Below are 12,168 nucleotides of genomic sequence, written 5' to 3' on the forward strand. Positions count from 1 at the left end.
AGAGGAAGAGCAACGGTTTCTAAAAGCAGAGATCTAATTTCTGATTCCACCTGTCTTACCTGAGGGCCTTGCACAAATCACTGAATCTCTCCTAAACTTACTTCCCACATCCATAAACCCGGCAGTTGAGTATAACTCAACTTTTTTTCCAAATGAAAAAAAAAAAATACTTAAGATGTTAACACTGAATCATCCAAAGAAACCACACAAGGAAAACTAATATTGGGTTCCTACTCACTGTCCTCAAGTTTACAGACATACAAAGTGACAGACATCTATAACGGGCATAGTAACTCAGAAAACACGGACATGTCTCATTTCAAATATGAATAGAAAGTTGATATTTAACAAATGTGAATTAATCATTAATATGAAACACAGAATATTGTTTTTAAAAAGAATTGTTTATTTACTGAACCTGGGGCAGATTAGATACACAACCAATTTTAAATGTACATCTTTTAATTCAATTTTGAAGTGTTTTCACACACACCCAAAAAAAAAAAAAAAAAATTTGGCATTGCAACAGTTGTCTTAAGGTAAAATACAGTCACCTTAAACTGTTGCAAGCATTTTCACCCAAAGTTGAAAAATTGTTTATCCTGAACATGAAAACCTGTAACAAATTTAAATTAATTATATAAAACTCGTTACTTGTAGTTTTCCCCTTGCAAAGATCCAAAAAAAGTGTACAAGTAACTAATATACATCAGTCACAACATAATCCTGGATCACCCCCACACCACAACCAGATGCTCCTTTAATGTTAAACCCATCATCAGAGACCAAGAGAAAGTCGTTTCATTTTATACAAAACAAAATTCACATGTGCCAAAAAAGACCCAAGAAAAACAAAAACAAAATCCTAGTACTGACAGTGATGTCCAGTACCCTAATTAAACAGTGGCCAAAATGCCACTGATCAAAAATAAAATAGTGGCTGTATATCATTGCAATGAAATCCAAGAGGCTTTAACCCTTTGGCATCAGTAATCCAGATTTTTCCAATTGTATGAATGCACACTTCCTACACATGCCAAGAGCAGAGAAAGTGGATGTGCCAGCATAGAAAGGAAAGAGCTACCATTGGCTGAAACACCCAGAGAACTGGCTTTAGTAGAGACTGCTTACAAGGTGAGGCAGAAACCAAAAAATGGCTATTAGCTGCTTGTGTCATTAATTTAACTGGAGGTGACTGAGTCCCAAGGTTCAAAACACAAATTTAGAAGGGGAAATGTGGTTGGGTTAAGTCTTATCTTTAAAGCAAAAACAAGATAGACAAGTATAAAAGTACCAACCTGGTAACACTCCAGTCAGAGTTCTGCCAGTAGGCTGGGTAGAAAATATCAAGATTCAGACAGTTGTTTCTCATAAGGACTCAACAAAAAGAATCTTTAGTGACTTGAACTGTAGGATAAGAGATCCAAAGAATGCAGTCATTTAAGTGAAGTACTATCCATGAAGTACTTTTCTGAGCTGCACTTCATCATGAAAACAAAAGGAAAGAAGATATAATCGGAACTATATGCCTGTATTTCATTTACAGTGTTGGACAGATCTGTATAATGGATGCAGAATTCAAATAAGAAATTATGCCAATCAAGTGTCAAATTTTCACTCTAACTTTCCTAAAAAGGTGTTTTCCCCCAATATCTATTAATCACAAAGAAACATAAGCTGTGAATGTACAGTTTCAAAAATAAAAATGTAGAAACTAATGACATTATTATCACCAAGATGTTTGGTAAACAGTGAATTATGATTTTGAGATCATCAGGAAAAGGCTTTTTAAACAACCCTCCGGACTTCAAAAAATCTCTTCAGGTAGTAGATCTGTCCCAATGTCATGGCAACTAGAACAAGAGCTTCAAAGAAGGACCAAAGGACCACTCTGCTGTTTGTGTTGTCGTTGACTGTGAGGACAGACAAACAAACAAAATTTAACCAAAACAAAACAAAACAAAAAAAAGCATAAGCATCATAAATCATCCTAGTCTTTACTCTATGTAAGTAGTATTTTGCACACCAAAGTACTCTAAATACTTTTGTCTTGTTCAGAAGCAACTCAACAAACTTAGAAGCCGAAAATTTTAGCTTTAAATGGGACCTTAAAGATTCATGGAGTATGATCAGGACACCTGGGTGGCTCAGTCGGTTAAGCATCTGCCTTCGGCTCAGGTCATGATCCCGGGGTCCTGGGATCAAACCCCGCATCAGGCTCCTTGCTCAGCAGGGAACCTGCTTCTCCCTCTGCCTGCTGCTCCCTCTGCTTGTGCTCTCTCTCTGATAAATAAATAAAATCTTAAAAAAAAAAAAAAAAGATTCATGGAGTATGATCAAGGCTGCTCTGCTTGTGTATGGGGAGCAGAAAGGAAAAGTGACTTGCCCAACTGCCCAAGTGACTTCAATCTCTAGGGTTAAAACCCAATACAACCTTCTTTCTCCCTCACATTAAAATATTCCTACATTAGGGGCGCCTGGGTGGCTCAGTCATTAGGTGTCTGCCTTCGGCTCGGGTTGTGATCCCAGGGTCCTGGGATCGAGCCCCGCATCGGGCTCCCTGCTCAGCAGGAAGCCTGCTTCTCCCTCTCCCACTCCCCCTTGCTTGTGTTCCCTCTCTCGCTGTGTCTCTCTCTGTCAAATAAATTTTTAAAAAAATCTTAAAATATTCCTACATTATAATTTTTTGCTGAATCAGAAAATTGACTTAAAAAAATGGAGAGATTATTTCAAGATCATACAGTTATCCAAAGCACTACCTACCTAGTCAAAATGTGTCAATCTAAGTGGCTTTTTCCTTAAACATTTATTCAACAAATATTGGGCACCTACTATGTATTTGGCAGCTGTTCTACATGGAAGAGGTTTCTCAGTTTCATGCACCAATACTGGCAGTTACTACCAAACTGGAACCAGTCTCATGATCTATCCCACTCTTAAGCTAAGGATCTGATTCTTAAAGCAACAGCCATGACCACTCTATCCATGTCACATTCTTTCAAATTTCTTTTTTTTTTTTTTTTTTTAGATTTTATTTATCTGACAGAGAGAGACACAGCCAAAGAGGGAACACAAGCAGGGAGAGTGGGAGAGGGAGAAGCAGGCTCCTGGCTGAGCAGGGAGCATGATGAGGGGCTCAATCCCAGGACCCCGGAATCATGACCTGAGCCGAAGGCAGACGCTTAACGACTGAGCCACCCAGGTGCCCCGACATTCTTTCAAATTTCTGATCAAACTCTACAGCCTTAACTTTTTAAAATTACTAGGTAGTTTCCGATTTTTCTACCAATGGCCAATATTAAAAACAATTACAACCAGCAATATAGTAACAATATTAATCAGCTGAATAAGTGAGTGCCATATTTTTAGATATATGTATATCATTTGTAGAACAATAACTAGCTTATAATAGCTACTGGATTAATAACCACTCAAAAAGAAGTGAAAAGCAATTAACATGTTCCCAAAAAGGTAACTTGCAGTTACCAAAAAATGTGACTTTTTTCCCCAGAGTAAGAAGAGACACATGGCCAAGAATATTAATTAGAACCCCAAAAATCACAAAGCTTAAAAAATTTAAAAAATCACCAAAGCTGAAATTTTTCATACTAAGCCCATGGCATGAAGTTTACTTCTGCTGAAAACTTGGTAACCAGTATCCAGCATAACTGTGAAGGACTAGCATTTTAAGATTTGTGCCTGAAAAGGGAATGACTAAGTAAACACTTCAAAATTATTAAGCAATCATGTAAAAAGAAGTATTTCTCTCTCCCTTCACTTTACCTGGAAAAGTGTGTATATAAGACACTGTCCTCATACTATTCACACATTAGCCATGTCTAGAAGTAACACAGTATAACCACAACACTGGAGTAAAGGAAGAAAAAATGTCTCATTATGTTCACCTCTATGGATTAAGTGCTGTAGGAAGATGTACAAAAAACAAACATTGTGAGAACTATTTGATTTGCAAAAACAAACAGGATGCCTAAAATTCTATTTGTCTGTGAAACAAATACAGGAGCATCTCCACTCAAATTAAGTGCAAAAGAGTAAGGCTGGATGCCCCCGAAGACCGGAAGACAGGTGTTCCTCTGACTGCTGTGCTCCCAAGAACCTCCTATACCTTTAAAGCCATCTGGTCTGAACTGGTTAAAAATGAAAAGCAGTGTAAGCTCTTGGCCCTCAAGACTCTGCTCAGTGCCCTTCTCATCTCAGAATGGGCTGGGCCAGTGGAGAGCAAGGTAATCAACAGAGGGGTCTTGGCCAGGTGAGGGGGGAAGGTGGCGATCCGAGAGGGTAAAGAGATTACCAGTGGAGGCCAAGAGGAGAAGGAATCATAGTGGAAGAGGCAACAGTGCACGTATACAAGCCTTGGTCTACCTCACGCCCACTGCACCCCTAAACAGTGAGAACAGGGGCTCTCACTTCTCTAATCTGTTGTGTTCACTCATCACTCTCCCACCAAAAGGCAAGGTGTGTGCTCTAGGTCCTAAAGGCTTATTTCCATCCATGGCAAGAGATGTAAGAGGGTAGGGAGAACACAAACCACATCTTGAAGAGGTTCAGCCTGTGCCTCTCTCTCGGGAGTCACTCTTCTCTCTGCTTTCTAGCCCAACCTCGGAACAAAGACTCCTGACTTCAACCACTTTGCATTCGCAGATGAGCTTGCTCCCGTGAGATCTAGCCCCAAGAACTATTTGGAGGATGAAAAACACTGAACCACAGGTGTGGACCTGGATCTAAAATATGATATCTGCTCTGTGTCAGTATGGTACCTCTTAATTTTACATGCAAAAGCATAATACTAGCCATATCATGGGCTAGACAGGCTTTTGCAACCTACCATGGGATTCCAGTCACTGTTTCCTCAGATAAATACATTCCCCATTCCCAGTTTACAAACTCAGGAACCCAAGCTGAGCTTCACCTGGTGACTGCTTAGATTCATGTTGTAGTGCTCTCTATTTTAACTAACATAAACCTTCCATTTTAGGAAAAAAAGCTAAATCTCAGCATATAATATTAATACATTGGCACAGAAATGTCAACTTTATGATTAAAAACCAACCACTTTATATTTGTCCTTTCCGCTTTGAGAAAACTATTAGTTTATTCCTTAGCTGACCATAGATTTTTTTTAAAAAAACTCTTAAAAGCTCATGCTAAATCTTAACAGCATTTTTCAGTTTAGATGAATGGTCCCAATGAAAAACTAGACTAGTACAAAGCTCTACAAACACGTACTCAAAAAATATCTCTGCAGAGGTACTTTTTCAAGTTAATGCTTTAGTATAATAATGTTTGTAAAATACCCAAATGAGGAAAATTCAAGCAAGCTGTTGGGTAATACACCTTCAGGATTTCATGGCCACCAGACACTGCTGCAAAGTTACAGCATTAACTTACTCGCTCTGTGTATTCTCTCCCGAACTTCCATGTACTCCTGTTCATGCTTTACAGCTGTCATCGCCACTGCTAGCTCATTAATCATTTCTTCTAGCTTGTTCTGGTGAGCTACAGAAAAATGTTAAGAACAGATCAGCATGTATTTGGCAATTTCCTTTTGAAAAAATACATATAAAGCAGTATTCCTCAAAATATTCTCAGAGAAGACATATAAAAGAAGCTGTTTAGAAATGGCTCAGACATCATGTTGGACTACTGATGACAATTTAATTCTCAAAGCATTTTTTTAACGTCCATTCCCAGAACAGAAAGCTCTTTCAGGGTGGAAAACATACTATACAACACTTACTAACTAAAGGAAAACAATTAATCCTAAGAAATTTCCTCTAATGAATTGCTGCTAAGTTCACTGTATTGACTAACTAGAGAAGAAAAAAAGACTGAGGAGGGAAAAAAAAGAGAACACAAAATATAAAACAAACAAAATTCCTAACAATAATCCTATAAATAACAATATTTAACTAAAATCAAAACCTATGCTTTAAAATCATATAACTCTAATGTTAATTTAAGAGCAGCCTCAAAACAGACTTTTAATCTCAATGAAGCTGAGCAGACAAAAACCCAAGACATTCTTGAAAAAACCCACACCAAAATTCAAACATTCTTCTATGGAAATCAAAGCAGTAATTTCACTACAGTGGGGAATGGCAGGCATTATAAGTGAGAAGACAAGCTCTCAGTTGCACAAGGTTTAAAATCAGGTATTCTTTTTAGCCAAAAATGAAGACAAGGTGAACTAACAGTTCTGAAGAGTAAGTGTATGCTTCTAGACAGTGCTATGTTATGACAATGAACACACAGTTAGGAAAAAATTATCTACCACAAGGGAAGATTCCCATTAGAGGGCCCCTACCCATGTTAAGTTAGTTAGGCTAGAATCTCAAATCTTTTTTTTTTTTATTTATTTGAGAGAGAGAGAGCACAAGAGGGGGTAGGGTCAGAGGAAGAAGCAGACTCCCTGCCGAGCAAGGAGCCCGATGCGGGACTCGATTCCAGGACTCCGGGATTATGACCTGAGCTGAAGGCAGTCTTTTAACCAACTGAGCCACCCAGGCGCCCTAGAATCTCAAATCATCCCTCACTGGCTTCATTCGGGAAACCCTGAGCATGACATGAAACCTTAGGAGCAGGGTCTCTCAGGATGGCATTGTTGACATTTTCTTTTTTTTTTTTTTTTTTTAAAGATTTTATTTATTTGACAGAGAGAGACACAGCGAGAGAGGGGAACACAAGCAGGGGGAGTGGGAGAGGGAGAAGCAGGCTTCCGGCTGAGCAGGGAGCCCGATGCGGGGCTCGATCCCAGGACCCTGGAATCATGACCTGAGCCGAAGGCAGACGCTTAACGACGGAGCCACCCAGGTGCCCCCATTGTTGACATTTTCAACCAGATAATTCTGCGTTGTGGGGGGTTGTCCAGTACATTTTAGGATCTTCCATCCAGCCATGAGAACCAAAAATGTCTCCTGATAGGGGCGCCTAGATGGATTAAGTAGAGCATGCGACTCTTGATCTCAGGGTCGTGAGTTCAAGCCCCACAATGGACGTGGAGCCTACTTAAAAAAAAGTCTCCAGATATTGTCAAATGTCCTCTTGGGGGCAAACACTATCCTCACTTGAGGACCACTGCTTTAGAATACAGTCTGATTTCAGAGCTTCCATTCACTGACTTTAGCAAACAAAAGCAAGAATTTTAAATATTAAAGGTTTAAGAATAGGGTGCCTGGGTGGCTCAGTCGTTAAGCGTCTGCCTTCGGCTCAGGTCATGATCCCAGGGTCCTGGGATCGAGTCCTGCATCGGGCTCCCCACTCAGTGGGGAGCCTGCTTCTCCCTCTGCCTCTGCCTGCTGCTCTGCCTACTTGTGCTCTCTCTGTCAAATACATAAAATCTTAAAAAAAAAAAAAGGTTTAGGAATAATTCAAGAGTCACATTCATCAGCCAACGTTTTCTAACTATTTAGAAAGGACTAATTTCCAGAAAATGAACAAGCACAAACCCCTTCAAAACTCCGAATTCTCCTTGAGTTAGCCAAGTCCTACACTGTAAATGGCCCCGAAAAACAAGTACAGGAATTACTAAGTAGTAGGATTCTCTAAATTCTAGATTTCAAACTTAACAAATACTTCTTTATGACGTAAGTACTCTACTAACTGCTTAATATCTAGGACAAATATTATCACGTTAATACTAGGAAATGCATTGAACTGCTAGTTTCCACAAATCCTGACGTACGCTGTACAACCCCTCCCACCCCCGCAATGCCCCAATCCAAATGTGCTGGTTCTTGGTAAGCAATTTATCCAGAAGACTGGGTTCAGGGTTTACTGCTGGTCAGTGGAGAAATAAAAGTTAACTGAACTACAACATATGGCTGAAAGAGCTTTTGTCACCATCTCTGGAGACAGCTTCTACAACTGCATTTCACATCCAACCAAGTTTCAAGTTACAAAACTTCAATAATGGTTAAAAAACAAGCCACCAAAATACTTCTTACAAGGTGAACAGCATCATTTGCCATTAGCTATGTTTAAGACTTTTACTCCTCCAGTTACAGTTGAATCCTTCCACCCTCAGCATTCATTTAAAGGAAACAAAGTATGATGTTACTACGAAGATGTCAATCACTGTATTTCCACTGCCATTCATTTAAAATGACCTAACCTATACTTCTCGTCAACCAAATAAAAACAATCACTCTAAAACTCTAATTAGTTGTAGGGGTCTGTTTTTAATTAAGAGAAAAAAACACTCTCATGCTAACAAACTGAGGTTAGAAAGAAGGAAAGCAGGAATTAGCAGCAAAGAAAAATACGCAAGACAGGATGCTGTCAAAAAGCAATCCACCTACCATCCCAGGTATCTCCACCACCTAAAGAAAAGTGTAAGATATAAACACACAAAAATAAAGTTTAACTCAACCACCCATGTATAAATGAGCAAACAATGATGTATATACCAGGATTAGCAAATCAACACAACAAACAACCTAAAACACACGTAACCTACATTCTTACAAAAGCACAGACTGACTACAAAAAGTTGCCAGAAGAGGCAACTATAAAGAACTAAAACAAATATAAACTTCCAGAAACTTACTTTTGCTAATTAGGAATCCTGGAGAAATAAAATGTATCACAGAAGTTTTTGGTTTTAAAGACAGTGAATCAAGGTACAATAAGAAATCAAAATAAACACTCTATTCAGATAAATAACAATGTACCCAATATTAATTCTTGAAACAGAATGTAAATCTTCCGAATGTTCATCTCACCTTCTGTTTCCATGTCTTGTCCTTTGGGAGCCTCCCCAATATCAATGGTGAACATCACTATCTTTGGAGTCATGGTAGACATCCTGTTGCTGAAACAAAACTTGTATGTTCCATCCATGTGAGCAGCAAATGTGTATTTCCCACTGGACTCTCGGTCTCCTTTATAAATTCCTTTATTATCAGGCCCTGTAATCTGGAGGCAGGAAAGAAATGCACATCACAAAAGATTTAAAATCATACTCTTCGCAGGTGCTGTCTACTGGCAATAGGATATTCGCGAAGAAAATGTAATTTTCACTTAATGACAGTAATCTCTTTGGGCTGCAGTTCTCCCACTTATGAAACAAGGCTGGACTAGATGGCTCTCCAGAACATCTTCCAATCCAGACTACATGTTTCATTTACCCAACTTAAGCATGAACCCCTCAGAAACAGAAATAGTACCTTACACATTGTCTCCAAACGGCCTTCTAACACCAAAACACATGCAAACTATTAATATCAAAACATGAAAAAAAAATCTTTAAAGCTAAGGAATTTGAGCAAGCTCCACTTTTGGGTTTTCTTAATTGATTGCTGCAAACCAGTGAAGGAATCTGCTTTATCTGAGATACCAGAAGGCTTGAGAAAAAAAGACCAGACTGGAAACTAAGAGACCCATGTTCTCATCCATCTGCTAAAAATCAACTGTTAGGCCTTGGTTAACTAACTTAGTTCTTATAAAGCCTGTCACCTGCAAAACCTGGGAGACCGGAATAGTTTATCTCTAAAGTCTTAACTAGTTTTACCAGTCACTCCTTCCATTATCCCCTTATCTTTGGACTTCACTTGGGACTGTGTAATTGGTGCCCAACTCTGCTGTTCATTGTCAAATGGAAAATTCTTGAACCCAATTAATCACGTTAACAGTGAATTTAAGTATTAATTACATCTGGTTTCCTAAAAAAATAATTAAAAATAAAGGCGAAATCATCTGCTTTAAAAAAAGACAGAGCAGGAAATTTAGGAACTGCTAGTCTCTCAAAATAAATTCCTGTTTTCTCCAGATACTTCATCTGCAATCATTACCCCTAAACTGAACGACCCAACTCCACCTCTTCCCTAGTCAGAGATGGCTCAAGGAGGTATCTGGAGGTTTGCATAAAAATAGGTTAAACTTAAGCTCAGCCTTTTTCTATGAAAAATAAAGAAAAGCACAACGCAAATATCTGCCCGGCCTTTCGCTTTACTTTTTCTGAAGTTTCCACGTCGTGCCCCAACGTTAATCCGTAACACGACGAAGTGCAGCTGCAGACCCAGCGGAGACCTGCCGTCGGCTAACCTCAACATCTAAGTGCCTTCTGGGCCCCGGGCTGACACGCGGCGCCTGGCCGACAAAGCTCGGCGACAGGTTCCACCGGAGCCCGCCGTTCAAGCTGAGAACCCAACGCGACGAAGCAAGGCTCTGTATCCGCACGGGATCCTGAGGCACGGAACCCGGGCGGGCCGCGGCTGAAAGAGCCGTTAGGGGGTCCCGCGGACGTGGGCCGGACGGCGGCCCGGGCCCCTCCCAGCACTCGGACAGCGGCCTCCACGCCCCGCGCCCCCGCAGGCGCCGCGCGGGCCCCAGCGCCGCCAACCCCCGAACGGCCCCGCGACCCCGCCTGGGCCCCGGGCAGCGTGCCCGCACCTCCACGTCGATGTCCAGGAAGCCGCCCTCGGCCACCTCAAAGATGAGGCCCATCTTGGTGCCCGAGGTGACCCGCTCGAAGAAGCACTCCTCGGCGTGCGCGTCGATGCTGACGAAGTAGCCCGAGGCCGTGGCCAGAAGAGCAGCCAGGAGCACCAACAGCTCAGCGAGCGTCACCATGGTGGGGCTGGGGCCGAAGCCAGGACCGGGACCGCGGCCTCCAGAGCCGCCGCCGCCGCCACCGCTGCCTCCTCAGCCGCCGCTGCCTCAGCTCCGCCTCTTCCGGCTGCGCCGCCCGAGGGGGCTGATGCGGGCGCCGTGGATTGGCGGGCGCCGGCAGCTGCCACGTAACGGACGCACGGCGGCCGCCGAGGGACACGGGGGCTCCGCCCAACCCGAGCCTGGACGGTGGCTCTGAGGGGCCAAACGTCGTTGTCCCCACCTCCCTCCTCTCTCGTGCGCAACCTAAATTTCACGTGGACCACAGGAGAAAGCGACGGTATCAAGAAACCTCCGGCGCCCAGTGCGACTCCCTAAGACTGTCCAAAGAGATGGTGAAGGTTTAGAGGCAGTAAGAAGTAAAAGGAGAGGGGCGCCTGGGTGGCTCAGTTAGGTGTGGGACTCTTGATCTCCGCTCAGGTCACGATCTTAGGGTCGAGACCGAGACCCGGGTGGGGCTCCGCGCTAAGCAGGGAGTCTGCTTGAGATTTTCTTTCTCTCTCTCCCTCCCCCCCAGCTCGTTGGCCCGCTCAGTCGTTAAGCATCTGCTTTCGGCTCAGGTCCTGATCCCAGTGTGCTGGGATCGAGCCCCGCGTCCTGGGATCGAGCCCCGCGTCGGGCTCCTTGCTCCTCCCTCTGCCTGCCGCTCCCCCTGCTTGTGTTCCCTCTCTCGCTGTCTCTCTCTGCCAAATAAATAAATAAAATCTTAAAAAAAAAAAAAAAAAAAGATATAAGAGGAGACAGGGGGCTCACCCCAAGGGCTTTGAGATTTTCTGTTGGCCTCCCCTTGACACCAGAAACTCGCTAACAAGCTCCAAACCGGTCTCCAATTACCCAGTTTTCCACCGGTTTGATCCAATTCAGATGCCTGGTAACCCTCCAGAAGACCTCGGGATCATTACCATCTAATTGTTTTGTTGTTGTTTTTTAAGATTTTTTTCTTTAATTTTATTTGAGAGAGAGAGAGCCCAAGGGGGCTGAGGGAGAGAGGGAGAGAGAGAAACAGATTCACTGCTGAGCAGGGAACCTGACGGGGGGGGGGGGGGGGGGGGGGGGGGCGGGGTCCTGGGACCGGGAGATCATGAGCTAAAGGCAGACGCTCAACCAACTGAGCCACCCAGGTGCCCCTTAAGCTTTTCTTTTTTTTTTTTTTTTAAGATTTTTATTTATTTATTTGACAGAGAGCAAGAGAGGGAACACAAGCAAGAGCAGTGGGAAAGGGAGAGGCAGGCTTCCCCCGAGCAGGGAGCCCGATGCGGGGCTCGATCCCAGGACCCTGAGATCATGACCTGAGCCAAAGGCAGTTGCCTAACCAACTGAGCCACCCAGATGCCCCAAGATTTTATTTTTTAAGCAAACGCTACATACCCAAGGTGGGGCTGGAACTCATAACCTTGAGATCACGTGTCCCATGCTTCATGGACTGAGCCAGCCAGGCACCCCACTTCTAGTTGTTAAAACCAGAAACCCACTTACCAGCTTGCTGACACATCCCACTGTGCCCATTTAAGGGAAGAAATAATATCCTCTGATTCAGAG

The 12,168-nt window shown here is 42.7% G+C and overlaps 1 protein-coding gene across 2 annotated transcripts; it reads right to left on the reverse strand.

Annotated features, from left to right (window-relative positions):
* Nucleotides 1-385: 385 nt before the first annotated feature.
* Nucleotides 386-10,690, reverse strand: TMED2 (transmembrane p24 trafficking protein 2). 2 transcript variants are annotated; one of them, XM_035016857.1, is made up of 5 exons: nucleotides 10,411-10,690; nucleotides 8,742-8,934; nucleotides 8,319-8,339; nucleotides 5,410-5,517; nucleotides 386-1,913 (listed from the first exon to the last, which is right to left on the reverse strand). In XM_035016857.1, the coding sequence occupies exons 1-5, from the start codon at nucleotides 10,588-10,590 to the stop codon at nucleotides 1,789-1,791; spliced, it is 627 nt and encodes a 208-aa protein (XP_034872748.1). In that variant the 5' UTR covers nucleotides 10,591-10,690; the 3' UTR covers nucleotides 386-1,788. The 2 variants fall into 2 exon arrangements, with proteins under 2 accessions (XP_034872748.1, XP_034872749.1); XM_035016858.1 differs by lacking the exon at nucleotides 8,319-8,339 and having other exon boundaries at nucleotides 10,411-10,687.
* Between the last annotated feature and the right edge of the window lie 1,478 nt (nucleotides 10,691-12,168).

This window comes from Mirounga leonina, unplaced genomic scaffold (assembly GCF_011800145.1).
Source record: "Mirounga leonina isolate KUSES-001 unplaced genomic scaffold, KU_Mleo_1.0 Mir_171, whole genome shotgun sequence".
Lineage (NCBI taxonomy): Eukaryota > Metazoa > Chordata > Mammalia > Carnivora > Phocidae > Mirounga > Mirounga leonina.

Bases quoted from the DNA above. Each gene is read 5' to 3' on its own strand.
- TMED2 (XM_035016857.1), bottom strand. From the start codon at position 10,590: ATGGTGACGCTCGCTGAGCTGTTGGTGCTCCTGGCTGCTCTTCTGGCC. The intron at 5,518-8,318 runs GTAGGTGGATTG...ATTTTTCTGTAG, and splicing joins TGGTGGAGATACCTGGGATG to CTCACCAGAACAAGCTAGAA. The intron at 1,914-5,409 runs GTAAGTTAATGC...CTGTCCTCACAG, and splicing joins GGAGAGAATACACAGAGCGA to TCAACGACAACACAAACAGC.